Here is a 26,525-nt window from a genome sequence, read left to right on the forward strand (position 1 = left end):
AAAGCGGGAGTCACCACAGAAATCCGTCGTTACATTATCCACTAAAACAAATAAACAAATAAATAAACAGTAGGTTTCACCTGCGTATTTTATGTCGGAATTACGTGTATTTTTTATCGTAATAGCGTTCGCTTTATAGAATTCGCAAAAGTACTCATAAAATTACGTGAATGGTAAAAAATGTAATCCTGGATTATTTAAAAATGTGTTTTACTTCATTATGCATTTCGACAGCGAGTGTTAAAGAATTACAACTCATGACAGAAACAAGAAAAACATGTAACATTTCGGATTTAAAATAGGTCCCAACAAGACCCCATGGAAGACCGAAACTTGTGAAAATTTAATAAATGTTAAGTTACTAGATTTTCGGAATTTGAAAGAACTGAATCAGCTCAGGGCAAGGCGAACAGACAGACGTTAATATTAACAGCGATCAAATTTCGGGTTCCGTAACGACAAGAAACAATCTGACTTCTTCGGTCATCTGCTCAGGAAGTATTCAAATACACACGGGAACATAAGTTTATGTACCCACAGACTTAAAATTTTATTTTCAATATTTATACATGAAATACTTATTCGATTTTGACTTCATCTGACAATCTTCTGGGATACTCCACCTTGTAGTCTCCTAGAAATTGATCGACGTTTCAGAGATGTCTGCTCTCTTCATAATTACGTCAAAGATACTTAGATTCGAAATACAAATATTTTAATGTTCTCATAAAAGAAAATACAATCTTTCTTAAATTATACAGAATAAAGACTAACTTGCATGCACCATAGTTTCTTTGTAACATAGTTATTCTTTATCTTTCGTTGTTATTGATTGCTTCCCGTAATAAATTCAAAATTCCTTTTACTTTAACTCAATGTTATTCCACTTGGTCCTCGCTCTGTACTGTTGTAATTTAAAGCTGTATTCATAGATGGACGGACGGATGGACAGACTGTCTGTCAGAAAGACAGACCAATTGGATGTTTAGATAACATAATATAGACAGGTACAAAGGTAATTGTACGACGAAACCACATTCACTGTTAGAATTAAAAATTAAGTATATATTAAATCTTTTCCGTCTAATCACAATAAATTCTTATTAAATATTAAAATATTACAATAATTAACATTTAAAATATTTAAAAATATTAAATGATGTTCTTTATCGAAATATTCGATTTACATTGGACCATCATTTTTCATGTTTCACGACATGTTTCAGTTCCTGAAAAAGAACATCGTTTGATATCTGGTAAAAATCTGATAAAAATGTACGCTAGCATAATGTATGAAAATTGTATTTGAATTATTTATCGTTTTGAAGTTTTTATATAATTATATACACCTGAGGATGGTTCTTTTAGGAACTGAAACATGTCGTGAAACATGAAAAATGATGGTCTAATGTAAATCGAATATTTCGATAAAGAACATCATTTAATATTTTAAATATTTTAAAATGTTAATTATTGTAATATTTTAATATTTAATAAGAATTTATTGTGATTAGACAGACAAGATTTAATATATACTTATTATATCACAATATGACGCAACTTTACCATCTTATTAAAAATTAAACCAATTAAATGATAAACATGCCATTCCCAATTTTAATAAAAATTACATTCCTTATCTCGACGTCCCTTCCGGCGGGGAACCAACTACAAGGAAGGAAGATTAATAACTTAAGTTCCTACACACTAAAATAAATTAACTTACGCTGTCATGGAAAGTCTCACGATAAATAGGACACAACGTTGACCATTGCAGGGACATCAACAAGCATGTGATAACCGAGTAAAGTAATGTAAATATGTCCTACTTTTCGCCATATAGGCGCTTGGGGAGAGGGTTGGTCTGGACGCAGAGGCGAGAGGAAAAATCCTCTGCCTCCGTCGGGGACCGAACACCGGTCATCCAGTCCGTAGTCACTATAATGACTGAGCTACCCGACTGAAGAATAGCTTTTTAAACAACGTAATACTGTAAAAAAGGGGGTCAGTATTTGAAGATCTTCATTACAGACAATGCAACATTAGTACTGTGTATGCGAAGGTGACAAGTTATGTGAATTTCGACTATTTTTGACGTAAATACGTCTATATTTTAGGGTCAGTGTTATTCGGCAAAAATGTGTTACGAAAAAGTGTTACGAAAAATTGTTTCGAAAAAGTGTTACGAAATAGTGTTACGAAAAAGTGTTACGAAATAGTGTTACGAAAAAGTGTTACGAAAAAGTGTTACGAAATAGTGTTACGAAAAAGTGTTACGAAAAATTGTTTCGAAAAATTGTTTCGAAAAAGTGTTACGAAATAGTGTTACGAAAAAGTGTTACGAAAAAGTGTTACGAAATAGTGTTACGAAAAAGTGTTACGAAAAAGGGAAATGAAAAAGTGTAACTTCATTGTTATGTTACTTAGGAAACCTCATCTGTTTACTCAGCATTGTTGTTACCTAGGAAACAATATATAAACTTCCTTTCCGTATAGACGTATTTACGTCAAATTCTCCTGAACCGTGGTTCCACTATCACTCTTTTTCCTAACGCCCGTTATTGGATCTCATACTGAGAAAGATTTGGCATGACCGGGATATATGTCATGAAAGAGCTGAAAAAATGCAGCCAGAATTTTATTCCAGATTCCACAACGTTGAGAAGCGATCAAACAATGCTATACAGACAGGATCAGTCAGTGGAGTGAAAGAAGGCTGTTACCGGAACAGAAACCACACACACAGAAACTGTCATTATATTAAAAACTTTATAATAAGGAATGACTTTTTATGGATCATTTGGGCGAGGTGCGGGCCTAAATAAAGACATTAATCTCACTTAATCATAAGCTTAGAAATATTCATTTTTGGGGCGTTACTGCCCATCTATACATTAAAGTATCGGGGGGTACGTCTGCATCTTCGAATGGCAATGGCTTCCACTGACCGAGGCGGGTGTCTACAGCGCTGACCGTACGGCGCACGTTAGTTGGATTCATTTCGACAAACAAGTGTTGTGGTCTGAGAAGTTAACACGGTTTTCTACTGTTAATTGTTACGTTTACAGGGTAGTGATAAGCGTACATAGTACGAGTGTTTATAACAGCAAAATAAGTTCCAATGCCAGATTAATATTTTTAAGTAGGTATTACAGAGTCATCACAGGAAGAATGGGTCTGATATAGATTAACTAGTCTCCAAAACATCGTGGTGGACTCAGGTAGCCTTAGTTTAAAAGACTACAGGGAATAAATCACTCGGAAGACGCGAGAGTAGGTGAGAGAATAATATTAAAATGTATCTGAAAGACTAAATTGTGACAGTGAGTAGCCAACAAAACTGAAGTAACTTTTGCCTGTGAACATTCGGTTCTAATAGTGGGAAATTTCTTGGCTAGTTGAGAAATGATTAATTTCTGAAGAAGGACTGTGTTTCACAGAGTCAGTTATTTTTTAAACGAACCGAGAGGACAGATAACAGATTTGTACACAACAATTTCATATATAAAATTTCCCCCTTACTTTTATGGTTAAATATAGGTTTATCTTAAAAGTAAATATTGTCTTTTGTCTGTTTTGAGGATTAAAACAGGAGTGTAAAAAAGCTTTAAAAAATGTTTGTCATAGAAATAAAATGTAAATACAAAAAAATATATTGGACAAACGATCACATGAAAATAGCTGATTTCTGTCTGTTTCGAAAAGTATCATGTTTGCCTTAGACACACAACTCCGAGAGAAAAAAATAATTATTTCGAGAATTAGGCACTGGAATGTCCACAGCATATCCACTTATTAAACTGGACAATGGACCAGCTGATATTCAGCAACTACAGTGTTTACAGGTTACTTCTAACATATACTGAAATACATGGCATACATAATTTGGGAAGAATATATTTGGTTTAGATTTCAGGTTCTCAAAGCGAAGATTATTTGGCATGTTACGCCTGTATTCTGACAGAAGCTGGTCGACTTTTCATGTTCTTACTGCCTCCATTATCAGGACGAACATCGCAGTAAGCACCTCTGGAACGTCGGTAAATTTTTATCGGATTACACGTCCCAGAAGACATCATACAGCATACTCAGATGTCTCCAAATGACCACAAGCTACAACTCTCCTGTTATTGTTTCAGGCTGTTTAATACCAAGAACAGATTTTTGGACCTAGTAATGATAGAATTCCCATAAATAATTACAATTGAACGTTTTAACATTGCAACTACGTAATCACAATATGTAATGAAATTTTTACCAATATTTTAATATCTGAACATTGTAATATATCCATTTTACCTAAAATAAATACTAATAAACTTCTTATTTCTACGTATGCATTTATATATTACCATAATAACATATCCCAAGCTCTAAGACCTACTAAAATGTATCCAGCAAAAAATGACTGTTCTAGAATCATGCACATTAAATATAAGAATGTATATTCAATATATACTATAATGGCTTTCATGTACGTAAATATCCACCCGATGTTAACTTATATGTGTTTTGATCGTGTACTGAATTTTTCGGATAATACATTTTATATAAAAGACAACAGTATGTTAAAATTCAATCGAAAGGTATATGACGTTTAAAAAATGATGAATATCAATTTTTAGAAATATTTTAATACACGAATGTTAACTATTCACTGGATTTTGATGAATGAACAGATATCAACTCAACTGTGCAAATGTGTACATATATGTGTGCGTTGTTTAACAAAAGGCTGTGAAGTATTTTAATAACGTATAAATCTCAATCCAATGCAATGCTGCACACACACACAGATCGGAATTTTTTCAGACATATTTCCATATGTCGTCCTCAGAAGCATAATTTGGAATTATCTAAGCTTTTAGGCATAATTACTGATGGGAAAAAACTTCTACGATTGGCTCTAAAATGCAAAGGTGCCTTTTGCACAAAACAGAACTCCACAGTGAATTAATATAGTTTTATTGTTAATCCACAAACTAAATCTAACTGACAAAAGCTGTGCTATTTGAATTATGACAGATATTCGGTCACGCGGGCAAACAGTTGAAGGCGTTCCTTGACGAAAATGAAATTAATACGATCATTTGTCGTATATTCGTTGGATTTAAAAAAATTAAAGCCCACAAACATTTTCTATCGATATCAGAAGATATAAAATAATTTTTACTAAAACGAGATAACCATTTTCTTTAAACTTGCAAGTTGGACGTATTGTAGGGCTGCAAGGGAAATGTGGACATGTAAGTGATTTATACAGCACTGTTTTCTGTCTTCCGAATAAAATTATCATTATTTCATTCACAGCTTCTGAGTAATAAATAATACTTGTGACTTTTAAAACTGACAGACAGTAATTCAACGATACAAGTCAAAGAGTGGTGGGTATGTGAGACACACTTAACAGCTTCAGTAATCTTTTACCGACAGATTTGCTCGCTTCGGTACGAACAAAGCATCGTTGAAAATAATTTTTATCATTTGTTAAGCCTTTTGAAACATCAAATAAAGGCAATGAAGCTACTTCATAGCTCACAATAATCTTCCTACACTGAGAGTGATGCAATTAGATCAAAACTCAAAGATCTGTTTACCTTTTATAAGTGCGTTCTTGAAGACAAATAAACGATTCTGATGTACTGATTAATTAGTTTTAAGAAAATGTTCGAAACTCTAGCAAGAAGTTGTCAGTGGAACCACGGTTCCGGAGAATTTGACGTAAATACGTCTATACGGAAAGGAAGTTTATATATTGGCTTTATTCTAAATATTTCCTTTATACATGCTTTACATTTGAGACAATTTTGATTAAGACTTTGCTTATTTAACTGGAATTAGTTACGGTTAAGATGGGTCTGTGGTAGATGAATGTAATGTAAGGTAAGGTAAGGTAAGATAAGGTTTTTTATTATTAGTGTTCTGTCTGACGACAGGTCCATATGAACAGGATCCTTCCATCCTTTTCTCGGACTGGGACCTGTTCATATACGTTCTTGGCAGATGATCCAGAAGTGGTTTGCCACTGCCTTCTTCTGTGTGTGATTGGAGTAATTGTTGGGATGCCACGGAGAAACTGGGGAAGCCCCCGGAGGAAAACTCCGTGTTGCCTAGACCACGGCCTTGCCCAACACAAGTTATAAATTCGGGCACCGCCGGGAATCGAACCCGAGACCCCAGGATTACAAGGCCAGCGTTCTAACCGGTAGACCACCTCATCTTATTATTATTTAGTGTTCTGTCTGACGACAGGTCCATATGAACAGGATCCTTCCATCCTTTTCTCGGACTGGGACTGGGACCTGTTCATATACGTTCTTGGCAGATGATCCAGAAGTGGTTTGCCATTGCCTTCTTCTGTGTGTGAATGGAGTAATTGTTGGGATGCCACGGAGGAAAACTCCGTGTTGCCTAGACCACGGCCTTGCCCAACACAAGATAATGAAATGTTTTATAGGTAACAACAATGCCGAGTAAACAGATGACGTTTCCTAGGTAACATAACAATGCAGTTCCACTTTCTCGTTCCACATTTTCGTTTCACTTTTCCGTTTCACTTTTTGCCGAATGACACTGACCCTAAAATATAGACGTATTTACGTAAATTTTTTTTTACAAAAAGCATTTTAATAAATGTGGCCTTGAAGCATGGAATTTGGTGACGGCTACTAAACCGAACTATCTCAGCTGGTATTCCCATAAATGGTCCAAATAAACGTGAATATCAACACAGAATGCCACATGTAAAGGAAAGTATCAGAAGTTCCTTTCCGACTTGATGTGCTAGTGATCATACCCATGCAAAAGCTACAACGTTCTTATATCGATTCTCTAAGACACGAAAACACACGCATCGAGATAACAAAGAGGAAGTGGCTTGATTTATTCAAGAAAGATGTTAGCTCCATAACACACGGCGTATTATTACGAAGAAACAATCTTACGCACGGCGACGATACTGGTTAATTATGAAGGCTTTTCATTTTGTAGCGCTATTTATTAAACTTCAGACGCTGCTGCAGGCATAAAAACTTATTAATTAAGGACCTGGATGCTTGTCTATGTGGGGTCTGTATAAAGCGCTCAGAAATCCATAAATATGCTTGTGTGTATACAAAGTTTGGGTTTCGGATATTTTCTGCAGCGAATGAACACTGTGAAGACAGTCTGCAATTGTGTTACGATTCCTGGTTTAAACTGCGTTATTTACTGTTTTATTGACAAAACTTTGTTTTCAACAGCCACGGTGGTCTAGCTGTTAGAACGCTGGCCTTGTAATCCTGGGGGTCTCGGGTTCGATTCCCGGCAGTGTCCGAATTTATAACTTGTGTTGGGCAAGGCCGTGGTCTAGGCAACACGGAGTTTTCCTCCGTGGCATCCCAACAATTACTCCATTCACACACAGAAGAAGGCAATGGCAAACCACTTCTGGATCATCTGCCATATATGAACAGGTTCCAGTCCGAGAAAAGGATGGAAGGATCCTGTTCATATGGACCTGTCGTCAGACAAAACACTAAATAATAATAAGATGAGGTGGTCTAGCGGTTAGAACGCTGGCCTTGTAATCCTGGGGGTCTCGGGTTCGATTCCCGGCAGTGTCCGAATTTATAACTTGTGTTGGGCAAGGCCGTGGTCTAGGCAACACGGAGTTTTCCTCCGTGGCATCCCAACAATTACTCCATTCACACACAGAAGAAGGCAATGGCAAACCACTTCTGGATCATCTGCCATATATGAACAGGTTCCAGTCCGAGAAAAGGATGGAAGGATCCTGTTCATATGGACCTGTCGTCAGACAAAACACTAAATAATAATAAGATGAGGTGGTCTAGCGGTTAGAACGCTGGCCTTGTAATCCTGGGGTCTCGGGTTCGATTCCCGGCGGTGCCCGAATTTATAACTTGTGTTGGGCAAGGCCGTGGTCTGGTCTAGGCAACACGGAGTTTTCCTCCGTGGCATCCCAACAATTACTCCATTCACACACAGAAGAAGGCAATGGCAAACCACTTCTGGATCATCTGCCAAGAACGTATATGAACAGGTCCCAGTCCGAGAAAAGGATGGAAGGATCCTGTTCATATGGACCTGTCGTCGGACAGAACACTTAAATAAATAATATCTTTGTTTTCACTTTGAAAATGTTTAACAACAGCGTGCCGAGGAGGATATTTTACGCCTAAGAGAGAGGAAATGAAATACCAAAGGAGGGACTTCAACCCATCTGCTTTATAAATATTATTGGGTGGCTCGCTTGTGATCACTGTAGGTTTGTGGCATGTGGGCTGACTCACTCAGTAACAAACGTTGCTTTAAGTGGCTTAGAATGGACAGTTTACAAATTCTGAATTTTTTAATAAATGGCTAATGCGTTGGGACGTGGAACTACAACGGATGTGAAGAATATTTCAGCTGTTTTTTGAAAACTCAGCGGCATATTCTCATTTAAATTGTTTGAAAAACTTCCACCTGTAATTTATGCATCCCAACAGCACATCCTTTTTGCAGCCAATGGACATGGGAATCATAACAAAATTTGAAGACGATGTATCGCGGAAAGTTGGTAAACTATATCCTTGAAGCGATTGAAGAAAATCTATTGACATCATCTTCAACAGCCAAGGAAGTCAGTTCACGGGTTAACCTTTTACAAGCAATACAGTTTGTCGCCGATCATTCAGAACTGCTTTGCTCGCTGTGGTTTTAAGCATTCGGGCTTGGAGATGTCAGATAAGATCGACAGTGAAAATGACGCCATTTTTGGAAGTGTAACACGTCAGAAACTACGAAGAGTTCTGATGCATCGACAATAGTCTTCGATGTTACAATGAAAATTAAGATTATGAGGACGCAATTTTTGAACAAATTTCAGCAAAACACCAGAAGATATCAGAATACCAGGAAAGTAATGAGGACATCTGCACTGGGTACCTACCCTGATTTTGTTCAGTTGCAGTCAATCAAGAGAACACGGCGGGGTACACTCGATAAATTCCTCCAACATCAATAACTGTTAAGAACTATACACATGCTTTTTTGATAAATTGAAATTGTTTTAAGAGTAAATATTTTTCTCTTATCTATACCATTTGTTTCAGAATTAATTTATAGTATTTTTGTTGCTTAATAAATCATCTCAATAAACGGGAGTTTGTCTTTTGTTTTAAACCTTTTTAACTTTTTACACGGAACTTCTCATAATTGGGGCAAAGTGGTCTAGTTCCGATGTGTCCCAGTTTACCGGAATCCACTGTATTACAATTGTCAATCACATTTTATTTATTGCTGAGACCATCTGTAACAGTCTCCTCAGGGTGCAGGTAGCTCCCTGTTTACGTTATGAAAACAGGAGACACAAATTTGAAGAGGTCTATCAAATCCTTCTTACTTTCCTCGGGACTGGAACAGGTCCACAGCAGTCTTCAGGAGGTAGCAGGGTTACTCCTTTCCGAAAAGCTTAATTCATCCATTCATCCATTATCGATGGATGTTTTGAAACACAGGATTCAGAACTTAGCCTTTTGAAAACGCACTTTCCACCAGTTCAGACTATTTCCATCTTTCCTAATTTTTATTTTGCTGAAGAACTCTCTTCAAAAGGACAATAGAGTTGATGAGATCCTCAAGGTTCCACTTCCATAATAAATATTATTTTCTTTGCTGACTGAGTCAGGTGAAGCCAATGTTGTGGGTATTCTTTTCTATTAAAATGTGGTCTCGTTCCACTCCACGTGTGTGTGCTCTGGAACTAGGAATTTCTGATAAATTGTTTTCAGAGTCACACAGTTTTGCAGGCCCAGCATCCACGTGGCTGGACAGAGATTCTCTTATTTTGGCCACTACGTGTATCAAATTATTCTTTACCTCCGGCTTTCAATGGTGAATAAGAAATTCGCACAGACACGAATTTACATCATTTGTACCTCTGACTGCAAGTTCTTCATGTCACATAAAACAGTAACCGTGTCCATCGTAGTCATGGACGGTGAAGCCGAAAGTCCAGAGTTGCCTATTTTATTATTTATTTAGTGTTCTGTCTGACGACAGGTCCATATGAACAGGATCCTTCCATCCTTTTCTCGGACTGGGACCTGTTCATATACGTTCTTGGCAGATGATCCAGAAGTGGTTTGCCATTGCCTTCTTCTGTGTGTGAATGGAGTAATTGTTGGGATGCCACGGAGGAAAACTCCGTGTTGCCTAGACCACGGCCTTGCCCAACACAAGTTATAAATTCGGGCACCGCCGGGAATCGAACCCGAGACCCCAGGATTACAAGGCCAGCGTTCTAACCGCTAGAACACCTCATCTTATTATTATTTAGTGTTCTGTCTGACGACAGGTCCATATGAACAGGATCCTTCGATCCTTTTCTCGGACTGGGACCTGTTCATATACGTTCTTGGCAGATGATCCAGAAGTGGTTTGCCATTGCCTTCTTCTGTGTGTGAATGGAGTAATTGTTGGGATGCCACGGAGAAACCGGGGAAGCCCCCGGAGGAAAACTCCGTGTTGCCTAGACCACGGCCTTGCCCAACACAAGTTATAAATTCGGGCACCGCCGGGAATCGAACCCGAGACCCCAGGATTACAAGGCCAGCATTCTAACCGCTAGACCACCGTGGCATAGAGGTGCCTACAAAACTCAAATAAACAATTTACGAAAAGAGTAGGCAATCATTGTTCCATGTTGAAAGTTACTTTCTTTCATGCAGGATTATTTTTAGAGAGGATTTCGTCGGTTGATTTCGCCTTGTGAGCTGATTTAGCTTCCTTGTGGTGGTCATCTAATTATTTCTTATTTCGAGATTCTCCTTGACTACAGAAAGTTGTCGCACACGTCTGACACGTGTCTATATGAGGCTTGTTTATTAAAAGTTTCTTATGAAGAAATCATTTTTTAAAAGACGTCTGCTTAAGGACTCACTTTGTCATTGCTTCCGGTAGTCCTTGTCCAATCCAGCAAGGTTTGTGTGAAATGGCACGAGTTTCATTCCAGAGTCCCTTCTCATTTAATGTATTTTAAATACTACGATGCCATCTAAATATTTGTGCAAATTATTCACGTCTTGTGGTGGTTTCTTTTAGGCGTTGACAATCTCTGCCACTCATTTGTAAATTTTTTGAAGTACCGAATCATTTATTTGCAAGAGATTTTTCAAGATATCTCGCTATTTCTCAGAATATTAGCAAGAAGGAAAATTTTTAAATACTTCTTTCTTGCCAGAAGTGATGATCTTCTTAATCTGCATTTCTGATTCTCGTCTTCTTTTAATTTCCGTTAAACCATCAGCACGTGCTTGGCTTTTTGTTGAAACCAGCCAAAGACCAATTGCGCCCAACAGCTGTTCACGGTCTTACAGACAAAGCCTTAACTTCTCTTTGCACTTATTCCGACAGGGGCAAAGTTTTTTTCCATTCTTCTAGCTGACACCAATTTCTCTTTTTGTGTTGTGCAATCCTGTCCTTTGTTTCGCGCAATTCTTCTAGCTTTCCTCGTGTCTCCTTCCAATCCGCGCAGTTACATTCCCTCTCTGTGACCGTGGATAACTTTATATACCTTTTTCACCGAGGGTATCCCACACTGTCACCTTTACTATTATCAGATGTCTGCTCTCGAGCTTCATGTATCCTTTTATCCAGCACATCTCTGTCATCTTCCTATTGTAATTAATGTCTTCTGGGGTGAGAGCAAACAGTCAAATTCCTGCATATGACCCACCCAATTTACATTCAGGTTTGGATTTTATCATATCAATACGCGATTAATCAGACGAGAAACATTAATATTGAATTGAATAAAAATTTCCTTGGATATTATCCATCGTCTAGTAAATATAAAACGTAAAACGACGTTTCGGAGATGGGACTCTATCTCCGTCTTCAGGTTCTTACACAGTTGGGAGATAGGGATTAGCTCTATCTAGTGGGCCCAACTGAGTAGGAACCTGAAGACGGAGATAGAGTCCCATCTCCGAAACGTCGTTTTACGTTTTATATTTACTAGACGATGGATAATATCCAAGAAAATTTTTATTCAAAATAAGGTCCGGAGATAGGGATTAGCTCTATCTAGTGGGCCCAACTGTGTAGGAACCTGAAGACGGAGATAGAATCCCATCTCCGAAACGTCGTTTTACGTTTTATATTTACTAGACGATGGATAATATCCAAGGAAATTTTTATTCAATTGACTCTCCACCATCGTCAAGAAGTTTTAGATTTGATATTAATATTGAAGCTCGGAATGTGAAGAGAGGTACCAGAATTTTAAATTTTAATTTACTCTACTTAAATCCGAAACACAAACGGTGGTAAATAAATATACAGAATAAATCGGATTACTATGACGAAGAAGCCAAGATAACAGCATTAATATCCTTTAAGAACAGTGGTTGAAGAACTTATTACTGCTAAGCAACACGGTTTAGTGTGATTTTGTTTCATAATAGTCATACTTGTCATAGTTATTATCCGATATTTTCGATTATTTCGGATAAGATAATATTAAAATGGATCCTGAAGAGAAATGATGTAACATTTATTGTTTCATCTCCCGGAGGATAAGTTCAGTGGTAGGTATTTATGGATGCAGTAATGAAATCTGGAGTTCCAAAAAAGGAGGAGAATTTCTTGAAAATGTGACCGACTCGCTCTGCTCAGTTAGGAAGAAGCCTCCAAGTATGTTATTGAACAATGCGTGTAGTGGAATTGATAATCTTCGTATGTCACAGAGAACACTTTTCTAGCAAATTTTCCTAAGAAACCGCCAGAGAGAATGGTCTAAAAACATAACGAGTACGTCGAAGACCAGATACAGTGAGGATAATATTAAAATTGATCTTACATAGATAGGATATGACGTTGTGGACTGAATTAATCTGCGTCAATACAGGGAGGATAATATTAAAATTGATCTTACACAGATAGGATATGACGTTGTGGACTGAATTAATCTGCGTAAATACAGGGAGGATAATATTAAAATTGATCTTACACAGATAGGATATGACGTTTGTGGACTGAATTAATCTGCGTAAATACAGGGAGGATAATATTAAAATTGATCTTACACAGATAGGATATGACGTTGTGTACTGAATTAATCTGCGTCAATACAGGGAGGATAATATTAAAATTGGTCTTACATAGATAGGATATGACGTTGTGGACTGAATTAATCTGCGTCAATACAGGGAGGATAATATTAAAATTGATCTTACACAGATAGGATATGACGTTGTGGACTGAATTAATCTGCGTAAATACAGGGAGGATAATATTAAAATTGATCTTACACAGATAGGATATGACGTTGTGGACTGAATTTATCTGCGTCAATACAGGGAGGATAATATTAAAATTGATCTTACACAGATAGGATATGACGTTGTGGACTGAATTAATCTGCGTCAAGGCAGGGAGGATAATATTAAATTGATCTTACACAGATAGGATATGACGTTGTGGACTGAATTAATCTGCGTAAATACAGGGAGGATAACATTAAAATTGGTCTTACACAGATAGGATATGACGTTGTGGACTGAATTAATCTGCGTCAATACAGGGAGGATAATATTAAAATTGATCTTACACAGATAGGATATGACGTTGTGGACTGAATTAATCTGCGTCAATACAGGGAGGATAATATTAAAATTGGTCTTACACAGATAGGATATGACGTTGTGGACTGAATTAATCTGCGTCAATACAGGGAGGATAATATTAAAATTGATCTTACACAGATAGGATATGACGTTGTGGACTGAATTAATCTGCGTCAATACAGGGAGGATAATATTAAAATTGATCTTACACAGATAGGATATGACGTTGTGGACTGAATTAATCTGCGTCAATACAGGGAGGATAATATTAATATTGATCTCACACAGATAGGATATGACGTTGTGGACTGAATTAATCTGCGTCAATACAGGGAGGATAATATTAAAATTGATCTTACACAGATAGGATATGACGTTGTGGACTGAATTAATCTGTCTTGGCGTTGACGTAAGAATAATATTAAAATGGTTCTTAAACAAATTGTATATGGTGGTGTGGACTTAATTCAACTGCCTCAGTGACCAATGGCGGACGGCTTTTGAATACTGTAATAGATCTTCAGGGTCCACAAAAATAACGAGGAATATCTGTGCAAAATTGCCATTTGGACTTTGTCCATTGTCTGCATTATACAATAATAAAATTACGATGTTCGAAAGTTGGATTCTGGTTTTGTCCTCAAGTTAAAAAGCAGAGTGAGGGCAAGAAGCCTAAATATCAAGCCCTCTGGTCGAGATAGCATCAGACAAGTTACGCGTTCTGACCTCTTTCCCCGTTTCTTACCTGATGACGGAAGCATAATAAAGCTTCCGAAACATTTTGATTTTATCATCCTATATAATGTATATAATGGACAAAGTGCAAAGGAACATTTTGTTACACTATCCCCATAAACCATCAGACTTCGAGGAATATCTTGATGTTCTTTGGTGCTCTCAGTTTCTTAAGGAAGACCCTAATTCACGAAGCTTGTTAAACACGTGTCGCCAGAGGGCGACTTGTATTACCAGAACACAGAAAACATACACGCAACGCGACACAATCGATGACAGCAGTCGACTCTCTCACCTGCACTCGCTCTGTTCGACTGTCAACACTGTCGACCCTTAAGGCAAACAACCGCATCACGAAATCGAGTAAAAGCTCGGCTCAAAGATTTATCTTCTCCGTGGACAAGAGCGATCGGCTTCGAGTTCCGACCACTTTGACGGCGAAATAAATCATTCTTCTGCCAGTAATCGAAACCCGTGCCATAGTGAGACACCTCAGCGAGTGAGTCACCATCAAACACTTAAACGAGTCGCGTCCTCAAAGTAAGTTTCCCTGGGGCCGTTTACAGAAACAAAACACAATTTCATGGAAATATTTATTGCAACAGATACAGCAAGTGTCCAGCTATTTTTCAACATATTCGCCACCGGAATTGAGACATTTGTCATACCGTGGGACCAACTTTTGAATACCTGTGTCGTAGAAGTCTGCCGCCTGGGATTGGATCCACTGTGTGACAACCATCTCCGCTTCTCTGTCATTCTCAAAACGCTGACGCTGACCGGACAGGAATTTCTTGAGGTGTAGGAAAAGATGGAAATCACTGGGAGCGAGGTCCGGGCTGTAGGGAGAATGATTAAACACCTCCCAGCTGAACTCCTGCAGGAGACTTCCTGTCCGTCGAGCCGTGTGCGGCCTAGCGTTATCACTGACCGCACTTCATAGTCGGCGGGAGCTGGAATAAGAACCTCCATCTTCAACAGCTGCAACGATGCTACTGTGAGAACGCGGGAAGTGCCGTTAGTGCATGCGCCATGCTACGTCATTGCTCTATCACGTACGCACAGTCGCTTCGCGCAATATAAGGTTTGCTAGCTGTGGGACGAGTGGGAAACTTACTTTGTGGACGCTCCTCGTACAACAGGTCAAATTCAGAACTAATATATAATTCTTGGCAACAGAATTTCCTTAATGCCAGACTTAATGGTTATACCGCAATTCCTCGGCCACCAGAATCATAACGGGATACAGGCGAATCCGAAGACACTTTGCTGAAGAGGCACGAGGAACTTTGTATTGTGCAAGTGTCCCCTTACTTGAAGCAAAGGAATATTTGTATTTTCCGCTGTTTTTCGTAGCATATTTATACAGGCTACTTGAAAATGTACCATCCTCTCGAAGACTTGCACTCCTTTATATCTGAATAGATCCACGTTTCAGATGAGTACATCTTTTCATTTGCTTTCTTTTTCATATATCTCTGCTTCCATTAAAAATCTGATATTTGCCTACCTCGAATCCTGGGATTCCTTTGTGTTTCCGACATCTCACTGAGTTACAATAGTCTTCTCTTTACAGAAACATATTTGACAGATTTATACTCCACTTTTATCCACGTCCTCGTAACATATTGAAAAAGGGCGGTATTTTATAATTTATTTTATATTCTGTCGTTCTTATACGTCTGTATCTCCCTTTGACTTCCTACTTCCTACTACAATTTTTTATTCATACTTACATCATTCCGCCACGGTGGTATAGCGGTTAGAACGCTGGCCTTGTAATCATGGGGTCTCGGGTTCGATTCCCGGCGATGCCCGAATTTATAACTTGTGTTGGGCAAGGCCGTGGTCTACGCAACACGGAGTTTTCCTCCGGGGGCTTCCCCGGTTTCTCCGTGGCATCCCAACAATTACTCCATTCACACACAGAAGAAGGCAATGGCAAACCACTTCTGGATCATCTGCCAAGAACGTATATGAACAGGTCCCAGTCCGAGAAAAGGATGGAAGGATCCTGTTCATATGGACCTGTCGTCAGACAGAACACTAAATAATAATAAGATGAGGTGGTCTAGCGGTTAGAACGCTGGCCTTGTAATCCTGGGGTCTCGGGTTAGATTCCCGGCGGTGCCCGAATGTATAACTTGTGTTGGGCAAGGCCGTGGTCTAGGCAACACAGAGTTTTCCTCCGGGGGCTTTCCCGGTTTCTCCGTGGCATCCCAACAATTACTCCATTCACACACAGAAGAAGGCAATGGCAAACCACTTCTGGATCATCTGCCAAGAACGAATATGAACAGGTCCCAGTCCGAGAAAAGGATTGAAGGATCCTGTTCATATGGACCTGTCGTCAGACAGAACACTAAATAATAATAAGATGAGGTGGTCTAGCGGTTAGAACGCTGGCCTTGTAATCCTGGGGTCTCGGGTTCGATTCCCGGCGATGCCCGAATTTATAACTTGTGTTGGGTAAGGCCGTGGTCTAGGCAACACGGAGTTTTCCTCCGTGGCATCCCAACAATTACTCCATTCACACACAGAAGAAGGCAATGGCAAACCACTTCTGGATCATCTGCCAAGAACGTATATGAACAGGTCCCAGTCCGAGAAAAGGACGGAAGGATCCTGTTCATATGGACCTGTCCTCAGACACAACACTAAATAAATAATAATAATAACTTATATCATACGTACTAGCGAATATTTCTTCGGCGCTCGGTTAGAATAATTTAAGTCAAAATTAATTCACATTGACTGAAATCCCTGTCATCGAGCACGAAAAATTGCAATGTATTTTTTCGATGTCAATCTTATATTAATCCAATGGACACGCGGTGTATTGTCTGGTCAGGCTCTAGATTTGTATTCGCGAGTTACCAGAATCAAATATCGGGCAAGCAACCTGTTAAGATAACCGGGATATGAACCCTTAATCCACTGAGTCCATATTATGCTGCACAAAGGGTCCTTAGACACGCTTCATAATTCCACCACGAAACTGATTCTACACTCACATGGGCGGTCACGCAAGAGCGTGGGATGCTGGTAATTGAAAACATAAATATCACGTCTGTTTGTGTTTTTCGTGCATGAAACGTTTGCAGTAAATACACGGCCAGAATTTCGTGTCTCTATATTTCGTTTCAGTTATATGAAAATAATATAAAATGTAACTAGAGATTCACGAAATAACTTCAATAATATAGGATTTGAGACTTTCGCGGCGAGTACAAGGCAATCAGCCGCGTCAACTGGTTATCCTTATTGATTCTGAATTAGATTAAATTAACATTCAGCGTGGTTATCTTCAAGATGGGTGACCATCTATCGCCTCTCATAGACGCTTCAAAGGTTAAGTAACATTGGGTGTGTTCTGTTATCGTATGGTGACAGATTGGACTCACAGTCGGTTTTCTGTTGGTTAAGTTCTTGGTCAGTCGCCCTCGGTGGACTAGTGGTTAGCGTGCATGCCACTGGACCCCAAGGTTCGCGGGTTTAATGACCGAGAGAGATAAAATCAGTAGCAAAACTTCCTTCGAAGGGGATGTGAAGCCGGCATGTAAGATAACCTTACGAGAATGATACAAGGATCTTTCGTAAGCAAAATTCAGCGGCCATTTCTCACCCACGTCTCTCCTGATTCACTACTAGATGGCTCTGGCAGTCAAATCGGGATTGAATAGAAATTGTGCAGAGGCAGTGGGATGGTCGCTTACTACTCACAAATGCACACTTCAAAGACTAGGAAACCTCCTAAAAGGAGGCGGCGAAGAAGACGTGTGAACGTCTTGTGGAGGAGACAGTTTACAAATGTTCAAGAAGTCTCGATACAGTAGATATGTACCTGCAAGTCTAGATTTTTGTCAAGGCTGATGCCCAAATTTATAAAATTCGACGTGTTGAAAAGTTGGATAATATATATACTTCTTGTAATTACATTTAAATACAACTACATATTTACTTTTTATTTTCTAAAATTTTTTTTGAGTATTATATAATACTGACTAACTCCATGAAGTGATATTTTTCTTGGGAAGTTCATAGTCTGCTTTCAAGAAACTTCCTGATACTAACAGAGGCGACAGATTCTTTAATTATTTATAAAAGGTCTCTACTGGACCGCAACATAAGTCAGAAGTATATAGTGTGGATCTTAATAATCCATAACATCCATTTTAATATTATTCTCCGAGCTATGCCTATGTTTCCCAGGATGGCGCTCCTACCGAAGCTTTTGAACAGCAAAAATACACACCATCAGAAATTATATCTCATATTTTAATGCTCAAAGCAGTTAAAATTTATTTTTTATTCTCTCGGATTATTCAACCGAAAATTTGTTTTTGAGTTGACATATTTATATATTTTTTCTTCGATGCACACTTAGATTCATCTGATGAATTATCATAGTAATTCTTACCTTATGTATTTTATGCAACACGGAAGAGTAGACATTTTTAAGAATTCTTGGCAATAGGAAGTAATTAGACTTCAGTATCAAATGCAACAAATGTAAAAACTGTACACGCTACATACAAACACGAAGTACAAATTCGTAATAACAACGCCGGAACTTACGAAGTGTTACATTTTTAAATTTTATAACTAGCAGAATGCCAGAGGGGAAGTTTTCTGCTCTCACCCCCCCCCCCCCCCCCGAGAGTTCATATGATTTCCATACAGAATTTAATTGGGAGCAGACAGTAGAGAGAATTTATGATGCAAAACGTGTTTCAATAAAACATGTATAAAAGTTTCGATATTATTTTCATGCATAACTTATAATATATACGATAATGTATATTAAAGCTCAGTTATCTCAGAATTATGAAGCTATATAAGAAATCTTTATCAATGAATCTGATTTCTAACTAAACTCAATACAGGGCATATTTTGTATAATTTAAATTAATGGTAACTTGATATACGTATCAAGAATTATGCAAAAGAAATTCGTACGTTCAATTCCGCCCGAAAATTAAAAGACTAATTAAAGTGGCAAAGGATGTCAAAACATTTGAAATTTATTTTATTAAAAATTATAAAAATTTTGTTTTCGAACATAGGTTTTGAATAATTTTTGATACGAATTCCACCCCCCCCCCAAAAAAAAATAAAAATAAAAATAAAGTGTATTAATATTTTCCAGGGTTACATCAAGTTTAAACCCCATTATTTAAAACACGTCCTGGAGTGTTAGACCTACGTACAGTATACATTATCACTGATATGACATCTAATGTTTCCGATGTTCGTCTTTTGTATTTCAACGCCTTGTGGTCTTGTAGATAGATACCAACGTATCGGATGATCATGCGACCTGAAGACAGAGGCAGCGAGTTCTTCCGAAACGTCAGTATCTTTATACAAGTCACGTGGCGTTACAACGTAGTAAACAAAAATCGAAGACTTATCTTATGTTAAGTTCTTACGTCAGAAGTGAGAAACTGACATCTTGAACCGCGCTCACAGAATCTACGTAAATGCTTACCGTATCACATTCTTCGTTAGAGTTCTGAACACGCAGTTGGTAACACTGCTGTCGCAGGCTATATCATTAACTTGCTAAATGTTCGTACTCCACGCAAGACACAACTTACGTGTTACAAAAAAGTTCTGGATTCTTCGTTATTCCTAAATTTTAGGTACGTGCCTAGTAAATCTGTCTTGCAAACAATGGGTGGCCTGTGTTAATCACGACGCTACCTGCTGTGCTATAGTATCTTAGACTAAGACTGTTTTCGCGGCGGAGAAACCGCTGTTGTGATCTTTTGAACTGTAACGCCATGTTCTTTCGTAGCTGCTTACGAAGATTTTCAATTTAAATTGTATCTTTAAGATGGCCGCCGTCTCTCCCTTGACAATCACCAACAAGACGACACGGTGTCACACCCTCGAACACCACAATCACCGCAAGACGTCGAAATATTCGTGCTTCGTTTTCGAAAGGTCTTTGGTTCAAATCTAGTCCCGGAATCCGATTGTCCTGTCCAAGGGTTTCCGTGGTTTCCCTCAGTCCCTCCAGAATATTCTGAGATTGTATCTATTCTTTCCAGTCCTTTGAAACCTGGTTAAATCCGATGGCTCTACGGTTGAGGGCTCTATAATTTGTTTACTTTTTATTTTGTGCTAATAAACCAAGTTTATAATTACACACAACACGTCGATTACTGCTGGAAGAGTTCAAATTTCCTTCTCCCTTGCTGAATGACAAAAGATCATTTTCAGTATTCAACAATAAAAATTATTCTTTTGGGAAATAACAATACCTTTCGAAGCTCCTCGGGGGGGGGGGGGTCAAGTTTTTAAAACGCAACCAACCCCCCCCGAATGGGGGGGTTAAAACACTTGACCAACCCCCCCGGTTGCGTTTTAAAATCTTGAGTAAGAAATTAAATCAACACCCCGAATGAGGGAGTTAAAACACTTACCAACCCCCCCGGTTGCGTTTTAAAATCTTGAGTAAGAAATTAAATCAACCCCCCCGAATAGGGGGTTAAAACACTTGACCAACCCCCCCGGTTGCGTTTTAAAATCTTGAGTAAGAAATTAAATCACCCCCCCGAATGGGGGGTTAAAACACTTGACCAACCCCCCCCCCCGGTTGCGTAACGTAACAATTTTTGATAGACGACAAATCACGAATTTTTATAGTAGAAGAGACACTGCCTTTCAACAATTTCCTGATAGCTGCGGCCTCTGGCAGCCAAAAAATGAACCTTAACAGCTGTGAATTACAACACAGAACCTATCGAAATGCCGTCCACAAACGTCTTAAAGCAATACACGAGATGCTGAAGTGAGGAAAATATTTTAAAATGTCTCATTCGCTTTTTTAAGTAACTTCGTTCGACGACCTGTGATATGGGACATTGGTTAGAAGCGAAATTAAATTTAATAAACATTCTGTGGTGATTCGCCAATTCGGCCCCACTTTTTTAAGTTAAATATAATTTATACAAGCTAAGGCGCAGACGTGAATATAATATATTGATGTTATGACACGCCATTCTCTGTGTTTTTAATCCAATGTTCACGATGTCAAAGAAAGCGGACAAGAAGACGCCTTATTGTGATACGCCGTTAATGAAAAATTTCCCCGGTAGAGAAGCTATTTTGTGGCGCGGGGAGTGGAGAGGAGAGGAGGGTCGCGAGAGAGGACATTCTGAGCTACGACAGTCCATGACTCCTGAGGAAGATGTCTAAATAACTGAAGAATATTTCATTCAGCCAGTCATGTAAATACGAATTTAAGATATTTATATCCATTAAAATTATATGTTCTGGAACTTCTTATAATTAATTAAGATCCATATTAACATTCATAAATATTTTGTGACAAACTTTTTTTGGAAAAATTTCTACTGTTCTCCAAATAATTCCAGAATAATAATTAAAGTTAAATAAATCATATTCGGCGTGGAGGAATATTCCTCTATCTAAACATACATTATTAATATTTGTTTAAATCTTATCAGTCTAATCACAATAAAATTCCTATTAAATATTAAAATATTATCATAATTAACATTTAAATATTTAAAATATATTAAATGATATTCTCTATCGAAATGTTCGATTTAAATTAGAACATCACTTGTAAATCGAACATTTCGATGGAGAATATCATTTAATATATTTTAAATATTTAAATGTTAATTATAATATTTTAATATTTAATAGGAATTTTATTGTGATTAGACTGACAAGATTTAAACAAATATATATTTATCACAATATGACGCAACTTTATCATCTCATACATTATTAAGTTTAGTTTGTATGGAACTGTTTTGTTATGTTTCATTTGATAACAGACGCGAACAAATAAAACTGTGGTCCAATATATGTTCTTTTTCTCCTTAGTCACATGTCCAAATTGATTTCCATTATACGAGCACGGACCAGCACCAAATGATTCATGCACCACCAGTTCTACGTCATGGCCGCCATGATGACATTACTGATATGAGGAAGTTTGAGTAGTGGTTTACGAAGGATTAAATTTGTAACATGTTTGATGAAAATCCGTTGTGTGCTTTCAACAACGACATATAATTTATGGTCATTCTTATTTCAGTGTCTGTCTTCAAGGGGCTAAGGAAATCCGGAAGAAAATACGTGTATTAAACATCGAGGAAAATAAATGTTAAAATGACCTCTGGGAGAGAATAGTTTAGTTAACGTGAACGCCTTTGTAATCTAATCTCGACCTAGAGACGTAGATGAAGGCGCCTCTTAGTTTCTCTAGGTAAATGTGAACAAACAGACTTTTAAGCCTCAATTTCATACGCGACTTTATTCGCTAGTCGCCGGAAAAGTCACTCGGAGGGTATAAAATAATTTAATTTAATTAGACGGGCGAATGAAATCGCTATTTTCTTCGCCTACTCGATCGTTAGCGAAGTTAAAAATTTTAAACTTATAACTTCACTCCCTCGAAAATTTACTCAGACGTAGTATATAGTAATTTAGGGAGATCTCGACACTTTTAACAAAATTTCACTCTAGCGACAGATGCACTCTAGTGGCAAAGACTGTAACTGTACAGAAGATAGCCTACCATACTGTGATCAACGTGCAACTTCAAAGGAGTCTGTTTTTGCAAGTCTCAACCTCGTACGGAACCCTCAAAGACGACCAGGTGAGTTTTACATACCCTAAATAGCACATGCTATAATAATTACATTCCAGATAATGATAATTACACTGGATGCACATGGCATTTATGGATTAATAGTTAATGTGGTGACAACTCGCACTTTCTAAAGGACAGCCATGCTATGTGAACTGACAAAAACTACAACTGTGACCAGTGGTGACATTTGTATTGTAATCGTGTAAGTCAGGGAGGTTTCGACATGTCGAGTTCTCCTTAATATATCTTTTTCTGGTTATGAACCTTATGATACGGTTAAAATATATAATAAAATACAGGTCAATACACAAAACTATATTTGGGTGTTAAAATTTAAAATTTAAATGTTAAAATTTAAAATTTTAAATTAGCGCTATTCATCACTATAAGGATGTTACATTTGCGCGCTTTTCTTCATTTCACAACATGTTTCGATGTAATACATCATCTTCAGGTGTTGTTTTTTATTTAAAACTGTTTTATATTAAATGCATGCCTTTCAATAATTTATTATTGTAATATGTTTCGCTGGTCTTCTCGTTTTTCCCATCTTATGTTTGTTTTGAATTATGCATAAGACGTGTTGTGTGGTGTCTCACGTCTGCTCGGGTTGATGGTCTGTTCATGGACAGTTTTAAATAAAAAACAACACCTGAAGATGATGTATTACATCGAAACATGTTGTGAAATGAAGAAAAGCGCGCAAATGTAACATCCTTATAGTGATGAATGGCGCTAATTTAAAATTTAAAATTTTAACATTTAAATTTTAAATTTTAACACCCAAATATAGTTTTGTGTATTGACCTGTATTTTATTATATATTTTAATCCAAAACACAAACATGACGCATGTAAACCTTAAACTTATGATACGGTGTTCACTTTACTTCACAGGTAAGAAAAATGCCTCGAATGTACCACTACCAAGGAAAGCTTGGACAGTGGAAGCCTGAAAACATGGCTGCGGCAGTGAAAGATGGTTTCATGAAACTTGCGTGGAAAATGGAGCAGATAACCAGTTCACATGTAACGCCTGTTTTTAATTTTGCATATTTACTGTTTATTGACATTATTTTATGAATCCAAATTGTTTCTGTTCTGTAGTTACAGTCTCCTAATATTTCCCATGCACATGTCGAAATCTCCCCAAACACAGGGAGAAGTCGACATTTTTATTCCATTTCTTTTTTTTTGTTAATTGCACTGTTTCCCTTAAACTTACCTGCTTTATTAATGTATTACAAATAAAACATACCTCCATGGATAATATATGAAAATTTCTGTTTTTAATTTTCAAAAAATATTCCTGAAGCCTAGAGTTTTTTCTTAAGGTGTCGAGATATCCCTAAATTACCCTACCCAAGCTCAAGTAGGAGAGTATATATATATATATATATATATTTACTGTTTTAGTGCATTCAAGATAGCAAAGCATAATAGAAATAACTCGATGCATTTTTTTTATAAAATTAACCTTTTTAGTGGGATGTGAATAAAAAAGTACTTATAAATAAAAATGTTACAGAGCAAAATATTTTTCCCTTTGACAACTCCAAGTCTTAAAGTTCCTACTGAATAAGAGGAGCACAGAACAAAACACCAGCAGACCATTGACAAAATCATCAGGTCGTTAAAAGAGCCCAGTTTAATTACACGAGCGAAATGACTTGCTATTCACCAACTCCCGGGCAAGTAATTTTGCCGAGAAGAAGCGAACAAATTGGCTTCATGAAACTGAAGCTATATTGAAATAACGTGTGAAATATCGGTGTCTAGCTCGAGGCAGGCACTGCGAATCTCCGTTACAAAATCAGTTTATTAGTTAAGTTCGAGGAATAAATCGCTTATTACGCTAACAAACAAACGGAAGCTTGTGGCAAACACCAGTTCCTAAACAAAAGATGGCTGTCTTCTGGGTTTTAGCGCCGTAGAGTCTGAAGTTTAACCAACATTTCAGAAGTCCTTGCTACCACCATGAGCGATGGTGGAGGCAGCAAGTACCTCTAAAATGTCCGTACACTTCTACCAGACTCGCCGTCTTCAGAATACATATTCCTATTCATTTACTGAATGTTAACATGTGACAGTACAGTTTCAACCACCCCTAACTGTTTTCAGTTCCCTTTAAATTCACTGCGTCTAGTCAACTTAATTTAAATACAAAGCAATTTATGCACGAGGGAGTCTGGAAACGTCCTGACTTTACTGCGTGTATCTGCTTTGGGCGCATCAAAGTATAAAACGTTAGAAGTCACGTGCCTGTACTTACCCACCACAGAGAGGTACATGGAGTAGCCGACAGGTGGTGTGGTGCTCACTTGACACTCGTAGAAGCCAGAATCTCTCCTCTGTGGGTAGCGAATCTGCAGCATCCAGTCTTCTGTCTGTGGCGAGTGGATGGACTGGAAACGCTGGTCGCTCGTGTACGTGTATCGCCCGACGGTCAGAAGGTGGATGTCTCGGTGTCGAACCCACGACACCTTCAAACAAAAGGCAAAGATCAAACATGTGACGCCTTAAAGGGAGAAGAAATTCAGTTCTTCTCTGGAATGTCTTTGACGATTGGTGGCGTGGGAGGACGAGCTCGGTCTATCGGATCTAACTCAGTAGACGTCTTGTTACATACCTGAAGACAAAGGAAGATCTATCCTTCGAAGCGCTGTGACGTTTTAACTTAAAATAATCAGCAGAGTTAAAAGAATAAGCAAAGTAGAATGAAATTACGTGGTTAATGACACGAGAGAAAAAAATCAGTTGAAGTTAGTTTACACTTTAAATATCTGAGATTCATTTTAATAGTATCCTCTCATCTACGCCTATGTTTCTCGCGTGCTCTTTCACTTGGGATTCCGGATAAATTTTTTTTTAAGCATCTAAAATTTTTCCATGTTCCTTCCTGTTCGTTCCTCCTTGATTTAATCTCTGCGTAATCATTACGAAACTCATCTGTATGCAATATTTTCCAGTCCGTTGTTAAACATCTCTCTTTTCTTCCAAATGGTCTCGTTGAAAGTTAGTTATTGACCATTCCGAACTTGTTAATAATTTAATTTGGAATCGTAATGAATATTTTATATCAACTTTCCCAAACTTCTGTTGCGTGTGATGTTCTGTTACAGTTGTGTTATTTTAGTTTGCATGTAAAAACTGTTTACATTCATAACACCTATTAAAATTAGGGTATATATATATATATATATATACGTATATACATAGTGCAAAAGTAAATGTATTGGTGTTCTTAAAGATAACAGCAGAAGGCACGTATTACAGTGAATGAGAAAACTGTTTCTATCCACTTTGTAAAAAAGATATAACATCCATTTTACAAAAAAAAAAATACAATGTTTAAAGACCCACATGAGATACATGTGAGTGTTTTACATCAAGTGAAAATATTTTTTTTACGATAAAATGTTTTCCATAACTGCGATAAACTTAGGTTTGAGTAAAATGTGTTATATTTGACCGATAAATAATTTTACAAACTAAAGATCATCGTAATTTTAAATTCGTTAACTGATTTTGAAGTCAATA

At 37.6% G+C, this 26,525-nt stretch overlaps 1 protein-coding gene across 5 annotated transcripts in view; it reads right to left on the reverse strand.

The window, feature by feature from the left end:
• The window catches only part of LOC110839985 (zwei Ig domain protein zig-8-like), a 338,556-nt gene that overhangs the window by 65,262 nt on the left and 246,769 nt on the right, over positions 1-26,525 (reverse strand). For all 5 annotated transcript variants that reach the window (XM_087349689.1, XM_087349688.1, XM_087349690.1 and 2 more), the window contains exon 3: positions 25,258-25,468. In XM_087349689.1, coding sequence (XP_087205815.1) covers positions 25,258-25,468 — 211 coding nt within the window. The remainder of the gene's footprint in view (positions 1-25,257; positions 25,469-26,525) is intronic.

Source organism: Zootermopsis nevadensis, unplaced genomic scaffold (genome assembly GCF_977971745.1).
Source record: "Zootermopsis nevadensis isolate Lab colony 2312 unplaced genomic scaffold, Znev_1.0 Znev_ptg000016l, whole genome shotgun sequence".
NCBI classification, from domain to species: domain Eukaryota; kingdom Metazoa; phylum Arthropoda; class Insecta; order Blattodea; family Termopsidae; genus Zootermopsis; species Zootermopsis nevadensis.